Consider the following 20,027-nt stretch of genomic DNA (forward strand, 5'->3'; position numbering starts at 1 on the left):
CAAAAAATATATATATATATGCAAAGAAATATATACATCAATAATTAAATGTATTTAAGTGACTATTTATTTATTTATTTTTATTTATCTACACATTTAAATGTACATTTAAATGTAAATGTAAACATTTAAATGTACATTTAAATGTACATTTAAATGTACATTTAAATGTACATTTAAATACGCATTTAAATGTACCTTTAAATACGCATTTAAATGTACATTTAAATATGCATTTAAATTCCCCTTTAAAATGCACATTTAAATGCACATTTAAATGCACATTTAAATGCACATTTAAATGTGTATTTCAAGCTGCTTTTCCCAAAGGTCTATTTCATGAACCATATGTTAATGAGGGGGTGGACCTTGATGATGTCACTCACTGATCGGGTGGAACTTGATGATGTCACTTAACAACCATTGGATAATCTATGTAGGAGCTCAGAGATCGACTGTACTTGTCTGTTTTCCCAGGAAATGATGATAAATAAATACAGATACAATATTATCATATGGTGGTAGTAAAGGTAAACAAGTGATGGTGTACAACATGGGTTTTCAACAGGTGGTCCGTGGACCACTGGTGGTCCGTGAAGGTGTTGCATGTGGTCCCTGGACCCTGACCATGCATTTAGTAATGTAGGAAAGTGAAGATTCGTATTTGAATTTATTGTATTGACCAGTTGAGAAACAATGCAGTAAATTATCTGGTGACAAATGATGACGCGTCGATGTTGTCAGTTACTGGGAAGTCGGATGTCAAGAACTTCCACAGAAAAGTGAGTTAGAATCTCAAGGGAAACCGGATTGCCTGGTTGAGTCACCATTAAGGAAATGTGCCCATAATCAATCGCAGGTGTCTGCTTACTCATAGAATAAGTTACAATGAACAGCAACATGAGTTCAATATGGAAGGTTAATTTCTTTCCCCCACACCACGACCATATCCCCCCTCCCAACACAACAATGGCCCCCAGGTTAATTCTCAGTCAGGGTGGTGGTCCCCAGGTTGATTCTCAGTCAGGGTGGTACGTGGTCCCTGGTTCATAATCAGTTGAAAACCCCTGGTGTACAATGGTGTGCAAAATGCTTTAAAAAGTTAAACCTTGACATCTGAAGAGCACTTACAAAATGTCTGCATTAATATGTTTGCCTGGGCATACACATACAGTGTGCAATCAGAGATATATGATGTCCAATTTAGGCCAATACTTAATCTCACTGCACACAAGAAGAATGTTACTGAGAATAAAATGTACTGATGTCAATGGTGCCCGACCAAGGTGGCAAAAAAACTGCCCACCTTTACTCAGTGCCAAGTTGTCCAGGTGCCCAGTTATCCTACCCCTAGGTGCCCAGTTGCCCCACTAAGAATTACTACTGAGAATAAAATGTACTGAGGTCAAAGGTAATCGACCAAGGTGCCAGAAAAACTACAACCCTGTACCTAGTGCCCACTCATCCAAGGTGCCAGAAAAACTACAACCCTGTACCTAGTGCCCACTCATCCAAGGTGTCCACTTGACCTGTAACCCTGTTACCCGTCTTTCTGATAAATTGAAAATGGAGGACCCTGATGTAAACAAACAAGTCTTAGTGTTTTTTCTGGTTTTATCCTCATAGCAGTTTTTGTCCTGTACCTTCGTTTGAACTGTACCCAAATTATACAAACTGTTTCAATCCATGGATGAAATGCTGGATCAATCAATCAATCAATCAATCAAACCCTTTCTTGTGTTCAAAATTTTTAGCATTGTATTTGCAGTGGTGGAAAATATCTAGTACATTTACTTAAGTATTGTACCTAAGTAGGCTACAAGTTTGAGATATTTGTTGAGATATACACAGTTTAATATGAAAACCTGCATATTCCATCAGTCAGCGTCACGCCTCCATATATAGTCATCAGTCCACACCTCATGACATCACACCTCGTGACATCATGCCTCGTGACATCACGCCTCGTGACATCACGTCTCCATATATGGCCATCTCCATATATGAAGATCATGACACTGACCTCATCAAACCCTGGATAGGCATACATGGAGAAGACTGGATCATCACCTAGATCTGCATATGGAGCCGGCCAGCAACTCTACATCTGACCTCAAACTCAAACCCTTAGATCTCTATATGGAGCTGACCTGTTCTGACATTCCATATGTTGATCCTTCTCCACCTCTCCTTCCTGTTCTGACATTCCATATGTTGATCCTTCTCCACCTGTCCTTCCACTTCAATGTCTCCCTTTTGACTGATACCTGTCCATGCAACAGGCGCGAAGATTAAGGCCCGTACTCTCAAGACACTGCCCCCGCTGCCACCCTTATATCTCCATATATGGAGTTGACCTGTTCTGACTGGAGTTGTCCTGTTCTATATGTTGATCTGACCTCTGACCTCATCAAACCCTGTACACTCAAGACACGCTCCATATATGGCCAGTACAGAATTCATTCCATATGTTGATCTGACCCCCCATGCCAAAGCGCCAGCGGCCCAGCAGTCTGCCGTCACCCAGGCGGATGCGTGCAAGGAGGTCTTACTGGTACTTTACTTGAGTATTTTCCAATACCAATACTTTTACAAATCCCAAAATTGTAGCCTACTTTTACTCCATTACATTTATTTGAAAACTTTAGTTACTAATTAATTTGTAGATTTTGATTATTATTACAAAACTTACATACAATAGCCCTAGCATATATAGATTTTGGGCATTTAAAAATAGCCGATCTACAAGCTCACATGGGCCGCGATGCGACACATTGTGAGCTTGGGGAGATCTGCTATTTTCAAAAGATTTGTATACATTTAGGACACTTTTACTTTGGGTACTTAAAGTACATTTTGATGCCAATAACTTAATTAAAAAAAGATATATATATTCAAAACAAACAAACTAAACTAAAATTAAATGTAAAATCCAAAACTATATGCTAGTGGCTGGATGGGATCTTTTGGTGTTTGATTGCTCTGGGTTAGATTGCTAATGGCTGAATAGGAAAGACAGACCCTCATTAGGAAAGACACGCCCCCTCATTAACATACGGTTCATGAAATACACCCTTGGGAAAAGCAGCTTGAAATACACAAATTAAATGCACATTTAAATGTGTATTTAAATGCGTATTTAAATGCATATTTAAATGTGCATTTAAATGTGTATTTAAATGCACATTTAAATGCATATTTAAATGCATATTTAAATGTGTATTTAAATGCGCATTTAAATGTGTACATAATTAAAACAAATGAATACATTTAATTATTCATTTCTATATTTATTTGCCTATTTATTTATTTATTTTTGCATTTAATTATTGATTTATATATTTCTTTGCATATATATTTATTTATTTTTGGATTTATTTATTTATTATTTTATTTATTCATTTATTTTTTAGATATGGCAGTTTTGGCCCTCCATACATTTGTACACGCTCAGAGTTACAGACCCATAAGGGTCCATTTGGTTCCTAACTATTCTGTACTTGATAAAACGTACCTGTAAAGAGCATTTGGTATACGCTCGTAATGCACTCTAAATAAATCGATTCGCCAAAAAATTGCAGATGGACGAGCTCACAGAACTTGTAGATCTGACAGCCTTTTTTTTCCGAACTTTCCCTCCAGAATAGAGATGCTGGGGGTTCAAGTGGTTAACACCATGGAGGCCCGGGGCGGAGTTCTCCGTCAAGTTCAAGGTCATGGTCAAGTGCCCAAGCCGGAGATTGATAAATAGGACGGAGATTAATGATAACAAAACCGTTCACATCGTTCTAGAGCCTAGGAGCGCTTGTTGCTCGATCCGATGACGTGTCAAAAAGTGACACGTCATCGAAAATGTTCCCTGCCTGTTTAGCGGACGAAAACGAAAATCTTAAAACGATCATAACTCCCAATCTAAATCATCCCGTCTAATTCTGAAAAAAGATCCTGTGTTTGACGGCCTTCCGCGGTCCAGTCGCTAGTCGCGATAGATTTATTCTTGTCTCCCGTTGTTGTCGATCGACTCTAGAGTGGTGTGGCTATTGTTAGCTGCTACACAGACATGCACACCAACTTCCGGTGCGCCGGTAAAAGTGGTCTGTGCGCTATAAATGATGGGCACATGGATGAAATGGATTAAATAGTTCCGGGCTACTAAGGTATTAACGGCATTTAAGTGGCATTTTAAGTTTTAACCATGGTTGATTATCGCGATGATAGGCCTATCGTTAATCACAATACATTTTGACATAGTAATCGTGACATGAAATTTTCATATCTTCCCATCCAGTGTTAATTTTGACAGCAAATTCTTATTTAGTCTTCGTCCTTTGAAAAACACACCCTTTACTTGTAGTCCTATTTTAGTAATCTGAAATTGTTTAGTCTTAGTCTAGTCTAGTCGACTAAATATCAAAATCTTTGTCTTTTCGTCTTAATTTTGACAGCAAATTCTGATTTAATCTTAGTCTTTTGAAAGCACCGTTTGGTTTTAGTCCCATGTAGTCGTCTGAAATTGTTTAGGCCTTCGACTAAATATCAAAACCTTAAGTCTTTTAGTCCTAGTCAACAAAATGAACACACCGTTCAACCATCCCTACCTGGGCGCTGATGTTCAGGAAGCACCAGGACCCGGGCAGCTGCATGTGGTAGCTGCCCACGCCGGCCACCGGGGGCAGCAGCGCCACGCAGAAGGCCAGCGCCCACACCGCCAGCACCATGGAGACGGCGCGGCGCTTGGGGGCAGCGGAGCGGGCGAAGGGGCAGTTGATGCCCACGAAGCGCTCCACAGCCATGGCGGCGCCCAGCAGCAGCGGCGACAGGCCGTAGAAGACCATGGACATGCCCATGAAGTTGCAGAAGTGGCACTGGCGGTGACAAAAGGTTATTAGAGTTAACGAAAAATAACGAAATAACGAAAACTAACATAAAATAAAACCATTTTAGTTAACGGGGAATACCACTCATTTTCAACATTGAACTAGGCCATCGTCATCCCCCATTCTGGCCTGCAGAGTACACCTTCCCTTTTTGCATAGAAGTGTATATTTGCACGTCTTTAAATGTTCTAACTTCTGATGAATTGAAAACGGAGGAACCTAATGTAAACAGGTCTTAGTGCTTTTTCTGGTTTTATCCTCGTAGCAGATTTTGTATTGACCGGTACTTTCGTTGAACTGTAACCATTCTACAAACTGTGATACAATTTTCAATCAATCAATCAATCAATCAATCAATCAATCAATCCCTATGTCACTGATCACATGACCCCAAGTTCTAGACCTCCAGTTCTAGGTAACACAGAAGGGGGCTTTTAAAAAATATATATTTCAACAAGGTGTATATATAGCTCAATGTTGAAAATTAGTGGTATTGCCCTTTAACTAATAAAATAAATAAAGGATAAGTAACAAACTGTATTTTGTGTTTACAGAACTAACTAATTAAAATATCTGTGTCTATCTGTATTGTGACAGGATCTGTCCAGGTGACGTGTGTGTGTGTGTGTGTGTGTGTGTGTGTGTGTGTGTGTGTGTGTGTGTGTGTGTGTGTGTGTGTGTGTGTGTGTGTGTGTGTGTGTGTGTGTGTGTGTGCACGCACAGTCTCCCATTGGCTTAGAGGTCGGCTAGAGAAGTGTGTGGTTGCCTAGAGACAAGGCATCCAATCAGGACCATAGGTCTCTACAGAAAGCTCCAGCAAGAGCACATTGACCAGCTGTGCTTTTACACAGCAGCTGGTAAAAAAATCTAAATGAACTAAAACTAAACTAAAATGAAATGGAAACTATTGTAACCTGGGGGTCCAGCTGGCGCCAGTTGAATTGCGTGACGTGGAAGGACACCACGATGGAGCCTGTCACCAGCAGGCCCATGAAGTCGGTCAGCACCAGGCCGCAGAGGAAGATGAGGAAGGAGGAGCGCGAGCGGCTGTGCGTGCGCTGGTACGACTTGACGAGGACCACGAAGGCCACCAGGTTGGAGCTGAGGCCCAGCGTGGTGAAGACGGACGAGAAGTAGGCCGAGGCCACGGTGTGGTTGTAGCGGAACGGGGGGCTGTTGATGGAGAAGCAGTGCGGAGTGGTCTCGTTGGCCAGCGGAGCGGGGCCAGAGACGTTCATGGTGACCGACCTGACTGACCGCTTCACTCCAGGAAGCTTATGGGGGGAATGGGTTGGGGGAGTTGGACGAAGTTGACCACCGCGAGGCCTTCCTCTTGTCTGGTAGTCGTTTCTCCCTGGGGAAAGAACAATGAGATTTAGTCTATGTTCAGACTGGCAGCCTACATTTTTGGCCTATCCAGATTGGAATCATATTGTTTTTTATCCAACTAGAAAAAATAATAATCAGATTTTTACAAATCAGATCTGAAACTCATTCCTAGGTTCAGATATCTAACGTCTAACTTTAACGATTTGCACTCTATGGTCAACGTGCACTATATTGTACTTTCTTGGTATCTGCCATGTACTCTATTATGTTCTTATTGTATTGTTCTCATGTACTGATGTCTATGCCACTGCAACCCAATTTGCCCTTCGGGGACACAAAAATAAATTTGAACCTTGAACCTTGTCTGGACACTCGGAAACTCAAGACCGATAATCAATTTTCAGCGAGCAACGTACAACAGAGCACAAGTTAAGCATTAGTCACATTACTCTGTCATCACAGATTTTAGAAAGGATTAGCCTGCAATCTGTACAAGGCCTTAGAGGCATATTGTTGTTGGACCAGCCAAACACACGAGTCACGACACAAGATAAATTAAACTGGAACCCTAAAAGGAACCAGCATTATGCTGCGGAACAGGGACTCATCATCGTGTAGAGTCTGTTATAAGTTAAACAAGCTTATTATGGCACATCAGACAATGACAACTTTGTGACTTCATGTGGAATCATTGAATCAATACTGGCAAACCTGCCCTGTTGAATATTCAATTTGGGGATTAAATCCAATCTCCTGTGGTTGAAAAACAGTGTTAAATAATAATTAAAAAAAACTTATATAACTTATCTTATGAATGAATTTTAATTTGGTCCAATCGGTATGGTATGTACAGTTGGAGGCCATCGATATTGTCCTTTTCTTTTTGCTGAGGTTTGCGTGATCTACGCAAAAGGACAGTTAACCCATTTTGGGCGGGAACCCCTTTTGGTGTTTTAAACATTATGTTATAATTTAGCTATTGAAAAATAGCAGATCTACAAGCTCATAGCGCGCCACCGAGTGGCGCGCTACGAGCTTGTAGGTCTGCTATTTTTGAAAAATCGTGAAAATATTTATTTCAGAAAACTGGAGGATTTAGAAGGATTTTTAAAAGTTTTGAGGTCAGGCCTAAATGGGTCAAATGATAAGGGACAATATCGGTGGCACCCAACTGTATGTTACAATTGTGGTTGTATTGTGTCTCCCTGCTCTTCCATTGAGACATTTAGATCGTGTCAAAGGTCATGTTCTCACCTATAGACACATGACCTGACACGGATGTTGACATGAGGGTCAAGATTCAATTTATCCCCTGAGCCAGCAACCCGGGGTAGAACAGGAAAGTTAGGGTAGTAGTGCAGCTTTAAACGCAATCAATTATAGTTTAATTATAGTAATGTAAGTAAGTAGACAGTTTAGTTACCATATCAATCACACGTGGGACAATGATCAGTATGCTAATATTAGCACGCTCATACAAATAGTGGGGGAGAGAGAGAGAGAGAGAGAGAGAGAGAGAGAGAGAGAGAGAGAGAGGCATCCTATCTAGTCAGGAAATGGAGTTTGTTCAACAGTACTGACACAGGAAGTCAAGGCAAGAAGTTTAAAATGTCTCATGTTCAAAGTAAAAAAAAAAGAAAGACAAATGACATGCTAAAGTGTAAAGTGTCAGGTCTTGATAAATAGTGGATGGATATTTCATTAGAATGATCCATCTTCTTGCTGGCATGCCTCTGTTCCTCAGTCATCAGTATAATGTCAGTCACAGGGACAATGGTGTCCTTGGCTGTGTTTGTTAAGCAGATAACTTGTTTCACAATGATTAAGTGCTGATAGAGTACTATTATAGTCCTACAACTCTATGGCTATGACTCTAGATAAATACATTTGATTAATGTAAAACCACTAGTCTAATAGACTTCAACGTACAAATAGTGACAATAACCTACAATCTACACGCTCCATACGCATTGTGAGGTATTATACTGCGCGCACGCACGCGCACACGCACACGCACACGCACACACACACACACACACACACACACGGTAAGTAAAAGTAGGGATGTCCCGATTTTTCGTTCGCGATTCGATTCAGATACCACAATTTCTGTGTTAGCCGATACCAAATACCGATACCAGAGAATAATATTTATAATAATAAAAAAGATCTTATTTTGAAGTCCACAGACCAGAAGTCAAGGGTTGACATTCATCTAACTTGACACATTATTCTATGCTAAGCTTTGACCGTTGAGCTGCGTTGCATTCTTCACATGTTAGTAGGGAACTGCGCGGAACATGCGACAAAAGTCTGCAGGTGTTTTCTTATCGTAGTAGAGTAAATGAGCTTTTTGAGCCACTGACTGCACGTTGAGTGGGTGTGTGTGTGTGTGTGTGTGTGTGTGTGTGTTGCACGCACGCACATGTGTGTGCGTGCGTGCTGTGTTATACTGTGTGTGGAGAGAGGGAGAGAGAAGGGGAGACAAAGCCAACTCTATGGACGGAGCAGAGCGGAGGTGTTTGTTTAGAGACAGATATCTCGTGTTGTGTTTATAGCTATCTAGCTGTATATCTTGTGTTGTTTATAGCAGACTCCTCGCTCAAGTGCACTATGCAGTTTGGACAACTCGAAAGCACATGCCCCAACATTTTATTTACCTGCCATATTGTCAACCCCTTACCTCTGTTTCGGATCGGTGGTTAGACTGGCATATTCACCGATACCGATATGACCCGATATGACCAAATAAGGGCCGATACCAATACTGTTCTGATACCGATACAGTATAGTAGAAATACTGTATTCAAAATGTACTCAAGTACAAAAGGATCTGCATCAAAATGTACTTAAAGTACTAAAAGTAAAATAACTCATATTGCATAATGGCCCATTTCACAAGTTCAAAATGTGTACAAAATATTTTCAAATGGCCAAAATGTATAGGGTTGAAAGTGGTTAATGTAGCTTTTCTAATCAAAATTAAAATCTACAAAGTAACTAGTAACTAAAGTTTTCAAATAATTGTAGTGGAGTAGAAGACTAGAAGTAAAAGTATTGGAAATTTGAAATACTCAAGTAATGTACAATACAGTACTTGAGTAAATGTACTTGGTTACATTACACCACTGCATATATATATATTTATTAGGGGTGTGCTGAAATATCGATATTGCGATATATATATATCGATACTTCCTCCCGCAATAAATAATCGATATGCTGCCGGCAAATATCGATAGAATCCTGGAGGAAAAACGGGTCGTGGAGCGTCCATAACGAGGAATAATTCCGGGAGGAAAAACGGGTCGCGTATCGTCCGGAAAACATGACAAAGTTACTTATTACTAGTAGACTAATAGCCTTTTATGCATAAAAGGCAGATCTGCTAGCACCATGGGGCTGCTATCTGCAGTCACAGCAGCCCCATGGTGCTAGCAGATCTACTGTAAAATAGCTCGAACCAGTGCTGGTTATTTAGTTAGGACCCACTACAGTGGTGTTCGATACGAACTTAACCGGGATGTGGAAACCCCCAATGCAAAGCTCTATAACTTGCTTGGCCAGATATTCCGTCCTATCTAACCGACTCGTGCCCAAGATAGTAGAAGATATTCTGCCCATTTAAGCCTCTGATTGTAATCCTTTTTATACTTTTAGTTATATGCGTGCCAATCGCATCTGACGATGACACACGTGTATATCCCTATATGGGGTTTCCATATTAATCTGATGTCAGCATTGGATATTTCCATTATCTCCACATATGGGCTATAAATTATCCTCATATGTGGAGATCCAAGTGACGGCCTTTTATCCCCATATATGGAGATCCATCTGAGAGCCCTCACAACACCAAGTGACGGCCTTTTATCCCCATATATGGAGACCCACCTGAGAGCCTTCGCAACATCTACCCTTTATGCAACGAACAAGCTCTCTCTCTCTCTCTCTCTCTCATTGTGAATGTACCCCATTGAAGTTACAAGAGTTAGATCACTGCAGTGTTGCACTGTTCATATAAGCTGCTTTGATATTATAGGAAATAGCCTACCATATAATGTATTTTTATTTTATTATTTGCATCTTAATTTGTCATTAGCCTAACTGTAGGCCTAGATACAGATATTTGAATGTGCAATCAATAGGCTGGACCACGGTACTGTTGTAGTATATCTCATTTGAAGTTAGCCTATATATATTTGTGACCGGATTTGACTGAGGGACTTCCATTGGATTTATTTCCATTTATTCCATGAAAGCAGGGAATCATAGCTTCAAATTGACATTTGTTTGTTCAAATTAAATTGATGTGTTGATGTTATTACCATAAGCAATATGGTTATGAAAAAAAAGTTAAAATGACGTGAGCAACTGCACTGTTTAACATTTCATGAGGACTTGATTTCAATACGCTACATGAGCCCAGCACATTTTACTGGGTTCTAACTGACACAAAATGTGATTTATTCATTATGACCAGTTTGAAGTTGTATATATATATGCATATTAAGAGTTGTAATTACTAGTCACATTTATTGACTACTAACAGAGACTATATCACACTAGCCTGGATAATAAGCCACACAACACTGTCGCGGTATATTAGTCTGGGCTGGCTCCACTTGGATTTCATTTCCCGGGGGGCGGGTTCAAACATTTTCTCTTTGACGCAATTGGTCAGAGCTACTGTCAGTCAAAAGTCTCAAGCATTGAACGTCACTGTACCAAAGCCCGCCCATATTGCATACCGTGTCCCGATTGGTCCGACCTGTTCTCGGTTGTAGGAAAGAGGCGTGCTACTGAGCCTCGCCAGACCGTAATCCGCTGGTAGGCAAATTTTTTTTGCCAACGGCTGATTCGGTCTGGTTTATTAACCAGGCTAATTTCACACAGCCCCAATCTGTGTTTATCCACCGGGTGTGATAGGAGGTGATCAGCGGTGATTGTGTGCACCTGCACCATGTCACCACTCCTTAAAAGGAACCAACATTCAGTCACACTCCACACTGATGAAGGCTGGATAGCCGAAACGTTTGTCATGGTTTGAAATAAAACTTTTTGAACCACAGTCTTGGTGTGTGCGACCCATCTCCTTGATCCTGACAGTTTGAAAAGTAGAAATATAGGCCTCCTTCTTATAGCTGCCTCCTTCCAATAAAAGACCGGTATCAGAATCGGTTGAGACAAATAAAAGCCCGGATTAATAATTGAGGAATTACGATAGTAATTCCTGATTTTTGCCTGCTTTATTCTGGGTTGTCTTACAGGGTTGTCACTATAGAATGCACCTGCGCAATCAAGTAACCAAACAAACAGTAGAGCTACTGTACGATACACAAGCACCCATTTCTAAATCCCTGCATTGGTTAAAACCTGTTAGTTTTAGAACCGATTTAAAGATGCTTTTATTGGTTTTTCAATTGCCAAATAAATCCTCTCAATAATCGATTTTGATTATTTGGGTCGCGATTCGATTAAAAGTCCAATGGCAAACATGTCCGGTGACACTCCCTAGGGGGCAAGGGTGGGAGGGAAACCAGAGTCATTTAGCAGCCTGGCGGCTGAGGGGAAAAAGCTCAGTCTGTGGCGGACTTTTGTAGCCTTCGGTAGCCGCAACCGTCTCCCAGAGGGGAGCAGGGTGAGGAGGCCGTGGCCAGGGTGGGAGGGGTCGGCCATGATCTTTCTCCCTCTCGCACTGAGCACTGGCTACTATAGGCTTAGTAGCTACTGGTTAGGCTAGTCATTTGGATGGCAGATTTGCATTCGTACTGGCTAAATATGGCATTCATAAATTATTAATTTCTATCAAATATCTTATTTACAATGCAATTGAGTTGCTGTGTGTTTTTGTTTTTAGGGTAACTGTTGCATAATCGCTATATCAAACTTGAGTCCGACTCCAGCGGTCTCCTCCGGCCCCCGCCGGTAATCTCACCAGTTTGAGGTGCCTTGTCCTCGGCCAGAATTCAGGCTCAGCCCCCCCGGGACACCCATATAGCGTTTCTTATAAATTCAATAAATAAGCATAAACAAACTATTTCACATGAACAATGTTGGTAAAACTATTTGAGGGGAAATATATATTTTAATTATTTTTTACATTTCATATGCACAGATTTGCAAATTAAGACAGGCAGGGAGAGGTGAGAGTATCAATACAGTAGGGCTAAATACAATATGCCCCAGACTGCTGCGTGACGTCATCACATGTACTTGATGTACAGTATCAAAATGATATAATCAGGCCGTGTCATTCTCCCTTTAAATGTTTTAATTCACAGTCATATTGTAGTTATCTTGAGTTTAACAACCCAATGAAAAGTTATTTGGCTTCACAATAGTTTTTTTATAATACCAGAGATGGTCACTTGTAAAAATGCTTGGTTTTGATGCTTAGATTACTGTAGGTGTTACGTGTTGGTCTATTGTATGCAGAAACACACAAATAGAGGGTATGCGCATGTTTAAAGTGAATGGCACATCGAGTGGCAAATCGAGTGGCAAAGCAACATGCAAAGTGAGTTTAACATTGTTTAATGTTGTTTAATGCAATCAGATAGGACTTTTATGTTTGGATGCATGGGTTGTCAAGGCCATAAAGTAGTTTTTTGCCACTCAGTAGGCATTCCTGCATAACTTCCGGGTTTGATGATGATGTCACGCACATTAACGAGGGTGAACATCAGCTGGATAGTGGAAACACACCACTACACTACCACCCCTGTGGGACCTCTGTCCACAAAGTGTACAGTATGGGTTTAAGGGTAACAGGAAGAGTAGGCACTAAGGAAGAGTGGGCACTACAAGTAAGAGTGGGCACCTTCAATGAAAACTTGGCTCAACTTTGGTCCAAAATGTTAACAAAAAATGTATATTAAAAGATGATTATAACATGCTTGAACATTTGACAATTAAGGTCTAATATTTCTACAATATTGCTACAATTTATTTTTGTCATAAACAAGAAGATTAAGGCTAGATTCTGGTCTGATATGATCTGGTATACGTTTTTCTTTCTTTTTTTTCCACATGGCAAATTTTACATTGAGGTGCCCACTCTTCCATACCTTAGTGGCCACGCTTCTTGTATCCGGGTTTAAGTGGAGTTTAAACGGAAAAGGAAAGGAGGGAGACAACCTCTTATTGCATCCTCCTCCTCTCACATCCTCCTCCTCCTGCCAGTTATCAGGTTATGTGACTGAACCGCCCCCATGAGAGAGAGCGCGCGGAAACGAGACAGACTAGAGTGCCGGCGCCAGCCCCCACGTGCACCCCCGTGTGACCCTGTGAGTATACCATTAGGCTGAAGCACCCAGTTATCACTTATCAGCTCAAATCAATACGTCAATGTCCATCATTATCTGCAAGCCAGTCCTACTGTACTCGACCGCGATCATACGGTTTCTTATTCAAACTAATGGGGAACCACAGGACTTAATTGAGAGGAGTGGAGGAGAGCTTAGGAGAATGTAGGTTATAATGGCATGCTCCATTTGCTGAGAGCTGTCATTAAGCCTTATTTCATTGTATACTTGTATACTGTCACTTGCCGAATAGCCAATCTACACATTGGACAACGCAGCACACTTTGGCCCATTTTCCACCAAAAGAACTTTGGTTCTAGAACTGGTCCGTTCTAGATTATTGGAACCGTGGTTCTTTCGCAGAACCGTTTCTTGGTTCCAGTTCCAAACCACCTTTTAGGGTTCTGAACCAAATTCACTTTCAGTGGAAACACTCTGAACTGGTTCAATATCAGGCGGGAACCAAGGACCGAACCAGTTCAACCCTGGTGGAAAGGAGCCTTTGTGAGCTTGTAGCTCTGGCAATTTGGCGAACGACACCCTTGTCCAATGGAGTATAGCATTAGTTTTGAATGCTGTCACTTTTAATATTTGGTTTACCCTGTAAAATTACTTTGAATGGAAATCAAAAGGAACTTTGAACAGAAACTTGATAGAAGTTCAAGCATCCTTTTTAATAATCTACCCACTGAGTTACAAAAGGAATGGAACAAAAGTTAATTTAACAGCTTGTGGTCCAATTCCAATTTTGCCCATTTCTTTGTTTCATCACATCCTATTTCATGTGTTTACCGGTCCATATAGGTGTCCTGTATACTCTCTCTCTCTCTCTCTTGATTGGATGAAACTGTTATCCTGACCTGATAATGTACGGTATTTTCGGTTTACTATAGAGCTGGTGAGACGGGGACCCCCATTACTGAACAAACATTTGCACTGGACTAGTAATGCACCTTTGAGGCCACTATCCATGGGCTACGCAGGACAAGCTTCACTTGACACGATTGAATATACACATTCGTGTTAGGAATTAATTTGAATCAGCTGTTGAAATGTTTATAGCCAACATGATTTCATTGTTAACATTCCAGGGAACCCAGGCAGAGCCTGGTCATCTGCCTGATGTTATCCATTATCACAGTTCAAACAAAAGCTGTTCCTTTGAACTTCCCACAACAGTGCTTGTCCAGTGTCCACTACGCTTAACTTCTTAACTACTGGACGATATAAAGATTACTTTACTTTGTTTACAGCCTGGAAATGACCACAATTATTCTATCATTATGACTATCCCAGCGTATAGAGGGAACTTGATGCCAACTCGCTACTCCTGAATCGTTGCCCTGCACACTCTCCTACCCAACATCTGGGTCTTGAGCTCTCCATTGTTGTTCTGCAGTTCATGTACATAGGTGGTGCACTTATTGCCTTTCCTGCCATAGTGTCAGTTTGCCTGCCTCTAATTCTGGGTGCCTGACAGTGGCCTGCCAGCCTCATTAGAGTACCACATTTCATTCTGATGTGGTGAAATGTGGTCCATGTTGTTCAAAAATAGCAGTTCTACAAGCTCACAACTGCAACACATTGTGAGTCTGTACTAGATTAGATATTTTTTGAAAAAAGTAACAGAATCTTCTTATATGCAGACCTGGCACGAAACATTTTCAGATGGGGGTCCATAAGGCCAAATAGGCTGCATATCAATTTGGGTATATATACTGGTACCTATAGTACAGTACAGTTTATCATAGGTGTGTGTGTGTGTGTGTGTGTGTGTGTGTGTGTGTGTGTGTGTGTGTGTGTGTGTGTGTGTGTGTGTGTGTGTGTGTGTGTGCGCGTGTGTGTGTGTGTGTGTGTGAAACAATACTAATATCTAACTAAAGCAGTCATAATCACTATGGATCCTGGTGGATCTCTACAGTGACACGGGTGTGGGTTGGGTGTAGGGTTGTTAATTGTTTTTCTCTTTTTTGTCTCTGATTAATGTATTGTTAAACTGATAATTATGCTGAGTATTTCTAATGCTGTGCTGCGAGTAGGATGGGCACTTATAAGCTTTTAAGCTTCAGCCCATGCCTTTTGATCACCTTCACGGGTCTTCATTCTTTTTTTCTCTGCTGATGTAAACTGCACTTGAATCTGTTCTGTGAAGATGTTCAAATAAACTAAACTAAACTATATATACTGTAGGTACCTGTTAGGTAACCTGTTAGGTAACTGTTATTTATAGGCCTAGGCCCTAACATGTTGAAAACTGGTGACAGTTTGGGAATATGTGTCATTTTGTGTCTGCTAGGCGCCTGTAGAATGTGTTTACATCTCACTCTCACTCATTCTCACCTCACCCGACATAAAAGTCATAACAGCTGCACAGTGGTGCTAATCAATAACAGGTGTCCGTTGCCTGCATGCCTTCATCTGAATTATAAAGAAATGAACTATGCTAAAGTTGCATGTGATGTGGTTGATGAGAGCTAATGAAAAAAATGCATACATTAAGAAACAAACATTACAATTATTTAAAAGAACATAGAAATAGCATACCGGGACCTGTTCTGTATCCAACTTTTTGGACACTTGGGAGTTGGAGGATACTTGCCTATAGTTCATGCACAAATGTACACGCTAAATATCTAGCCTACTATTAATTGTATTTAATCTATTTAGCCTACATTGCTCACCTTCACCGTCGCACCGCTCAAGTATTCCTCCACAAAACAATGATGACCGTTTGTTGTGCAAATGTGCGCGACGGCGCAGGATGGGACACTTAATAATTAGCTCCAATCCATTTCCAGAAGTGTCCTCTTCGGTCAGTGCGGTGACGCATCGTCACATCAGTGGACGCACTCTCACGCAGAAGTCAGACGGACAGAGTGATGATGACAAGCAAGCACTGCAGCCTGCATATGTCCATATGACTGAGCAACAACACTGTCTACAACAACTACCACTTTTCCACCGCAAAAAGTCACTGTATTCGCTTTTCCCCTCCTCTTTCAGGGTTCGGCGAAAAACATGAACGAACGAATCTTTTGTCGAACGTGCAGGCTATATATGAGCGTGAGCGCTCATGAATCGGATATGATTCATGAATCGGCTCTCATTATTTCGACTCAAACAAACTGCACCGCTGCACACGTCTACAGTCCACTCGCTGTTTGGGTGCTGTCTCGTGTCTGTCTGTAGTCATGGCTACAGGCTACTGTAGTCTGCAGGAGGACTCGGGCCAGGTCTGTTCATTTCGTCTCTATCATTTCATGCGTGCGTGCGTGTGTTCGTGCGTGCAGCAGGCGTTCAAAGGAGGATGAGTGGGACAAGGACAACAATGGATGAGTCCGAGTGATTAAATCATGCAGACTCGATCTTTACTTTTACGGCACAAATAAACAGATGATAGGCCGGCCAAATTGATTGTTGAAATGAAACAGAATAAACAAACCATAGTTCAGTATAGTCTAGCCCCCCCCGACTAGGCCAAGTAAAAGTCATGCATTCAACAATTTACTTTCATTACAAAGCCTACAAAAGTATTTGCATTAATAGGCTATACTTAAAGTAGGTCTACCAGTTCAGTAAATAGCTAGGCTATTAGGCTATGGCTCATGATTTCACAAGCTTTCAAAATGTGTCAATCTTAAAATAAAAAAGTAAATTCGTCCTAAAGATTTTATCGAAATATCACACAAGTTTTGATTGATTGATTGAAATATTTATTAACAGTTTGCAGAATTACAGTACATTTCAAGCACAAACTCAATACAAAGACTGTTAACTGTGAGTGGACGACCCAATTAAGCATTACACTTGTTTACAAGAGGGTCCACCATGTTCAATTCATCAAAACATTTAGAGACGTACAAATAGACACTTCTATATAGTCAAAGAACAGGGCGTTCCACATTTTGGTGGCATAGGAGCGAAAATCATTTCGCTTCGATTCGTTTGTGCCGAATCTGGGTTGTACATGGTTCGTTGCACTCCCTCTGGTGTTGTGGGTGTGGACTTCGTTAACATTAAGGAAGTATTTAGACAGGTACATGGGTATCTTGGTGGTGTATCGAATATTGTGGACCATACCCATTGCAAGATGCTGTACTCTGTCGTCGACCCTAAGCCATTCCAGCCTGTCAAAGTGGGCAGGGGTGAGGTGGGTTCGGGGGGTGAGGCCAAGTAGGAGCCTGACCAGTTTGTTTTGGGATGTCTGGAGCCTTGTTTTAAGGGCCTTTGAGGTGCTGTGGTACCAAGAGGTACCAAGATAGTCAAAGAAACCTTGTACGAGGGCTCCTGTTAAGGTCTTCAAGGTGTTTTTGTCGGTACACATGATCTTTATAGTCATTATAGTGCAATCAAGCCGGATCTGTCATGTATGCCAGCGGCCAGCCATTCATTGAAAACACCTGGTGAACATCCTGGTGAAGAAAGACATGTGCCCCGAGGGGCACTTTTTCTAGTTGTAGATTAGTGTAGATTAGTCATGAGTGTGAAATTGAATGAACAAATTAATAGTTTTATTTCAGTCTTAGTTTAAGATGTGTTACATTTCAGAGATCATGACCATGGCTGTATGTATCTTTCTATTGAACAGCAAGAAAGCCACTGCCATTATATTTTGTAATAGGCTATATTGTCTAGGATATTTCTCTAACTGTGAAAAGAATATTGTCCGCCCACCACTATTCATCATCTCTGCCCGGAAGACAAGGGGAAGGGGCTTGTGGGGACGGGAAGAACTGAGCGTGGATGCAAAACAGCTCACTTGGGAGAGTTCCAGTTAGTCAGTGAACCCACAAGAAAGATATTATTAAAGAAGACAGAAAACAGAATCAATATAAAAGCGTGAGCATTGAATATTTTGCTTTCTTTTCTGCATAACGTCCTTGCAAATGTCTCACATTATGAGCCCAATAAACCTATAATACTGGGGAGAGCAGAACTGAAAGTATGTATTGGTTAACAGTTAATACAGTTGCAAACCTTTTCTCCTCGGTAGATAGGTCTGAGGTGCATGTTCATCTTGAAAATTAAGGCACTTGAACTGTCAACAAGTGACTGTTATTGTCTATTGAGTCTTTTATTCGGTATGTTATTCAGTCTTATTTACAATTTCATCTCCTCCACTTATCTCTGTCAGTCATCTGATGTATAACTCTCTCTAAAATTGGAGAATAACAAAATAGCATTGGTTTTGTATTCTCGGATAAGATACCCAACACAGTTCTGTTGTACACACACACATGTACATGCACACGCACACGCACGCCCAAGTAATGGGAAAATTACTGTAAGGAGCTTCTTCCATTTTTGGGGGCAGAAAGGGAAGTCAATTACAGCAATCAGTGACAGAAAACCCACTCATGACTCATGGCAACATGACACAGCAGTCATTTTCAACACCAACACCCCAAATTACAGGAATGCTCAATTTCCACAAGGTAATAGGAAGATGGAACGCTTCTTACAGATGCACTCACTATGAAGGACAGAGCTCCAACTGTCTGACTGGTATCGTGCGTGTATCTAATCAAAATCCCAACCAACGACCCAAAATGCTTTAGGCTTGTCATTTTATAGGCTTTTAGAAGCACAGTGGGTTTGAGAGAGTGGAATGGCCAGATAGAAAACAGTGAGAATCCTAATGATTTACTGGTAGATCAGCCCAGCAGAATCCCAGATGGAATGTAAAACAGCTGGGATTCATTTTGATGCCACGCACCTTATTTGTCTGGTTTTGAATGTCACGGCAAGTAGACAATTAAGTTTTACTATGTCTAAAGACAAAGAAATATACCGGTATTAGGAAATGTTAAGTAGGCCTAATAGCGTCTGGCAAATCAGCAAAAAGAGAAAAACAGGTGCCCTTTGACATCCCAATGTGGTAAACAAATGAAAGTTTCAATCCTATTATTGATTCATCACTCAAAATAGGTCTAGAATCTAGACCTTATCCTGTCTTGGAACTATCACCCCTTTCCTTCGTAGTCATGAATCCGACACCCTACCCAAAACCGGACACAGGAAGCCACGGGTGAGTTGTAACAACGGTGTTGTCGAACATGCCTGTCGGACTGTTACCAACGTATGCACCCCGTATGCACCCCGCTTAGCTGCTCACAGACAGACACTGCACGGATTGACGGTCGGGAAGACGAGCAGTGTTGAAAACAGGTCTTAGGCCTGGCAGAGACAACAACAAACAAAGAATTTTATAGTCAGTGGGGATGTAGACCAACACAAAATTGCAAAGTATACGTTTGAACAGGGAATTAAGAAGGCAAAAGCCAATTTTAGAGAAACCGAAATCAGTATGCGTTCACACGGTCTGCCTGCAATTAAGAAATTGTAATTTAGGCTAGTACACTCGGCTTTAAGAGACGAAGTAGTTCCAAATTATCAGTAATTTAGCTGGGGACCGGGGTCCTTGAGGGGCTGTAGAACCACTTTGAGAATCACCACTAGCCTGTATGTGTGACTGACACTATTGTAAATGTTTCACTATATGATTGATATGATG

General features: G+C 41.1%; 1 protein-coding gene across 1 annotated transcript in view; it reads right to left on the reverse strand.

The window, feature by feature from the left end:
• Positions 1-16,435, reverse strand: part of tbxa2r (thromboxane A2 receptor) — a gene marked incomplete at its 3' end in the record, with an annotated part of 22,317 nt that extends 5,882 nt beyond the window's left edge. The window contains exons 1-3 of the mRNA XM_079505555.1: positions 16,195-16,435; positions 5,792-6,231; positions 4,599-4,865 (exon numbers count right to left, since the gene is read on the reverse strand). Of these exons, the coding sequence (XP_079361681.1) occupies positions 4,599-4,865; positions 5,792-6,115 (591 nt within the window). The 5' untranslated portion in view covers positions 6,116-6,231; positions 16,195-16,435. The remainder of the gene's footprint in view (positions 1-4,598; positions 4,866-5,791; positions 6,232-16,194) is intronic.
• Positions 16,436-20,027: the final 3,592 nt, after the last annotated feature.

This window comes from Electrona antarctica, assembly GCF_951216825.1.
Source record: "Electrona antarctica genome assembly, chromosome: 7".
Lineage (NCBI taxonomy): Eukaryota > Metazoa > Chordata > Actinopteri > Myctophiformes > Myctophidae > Electrona > Electrona antarctica.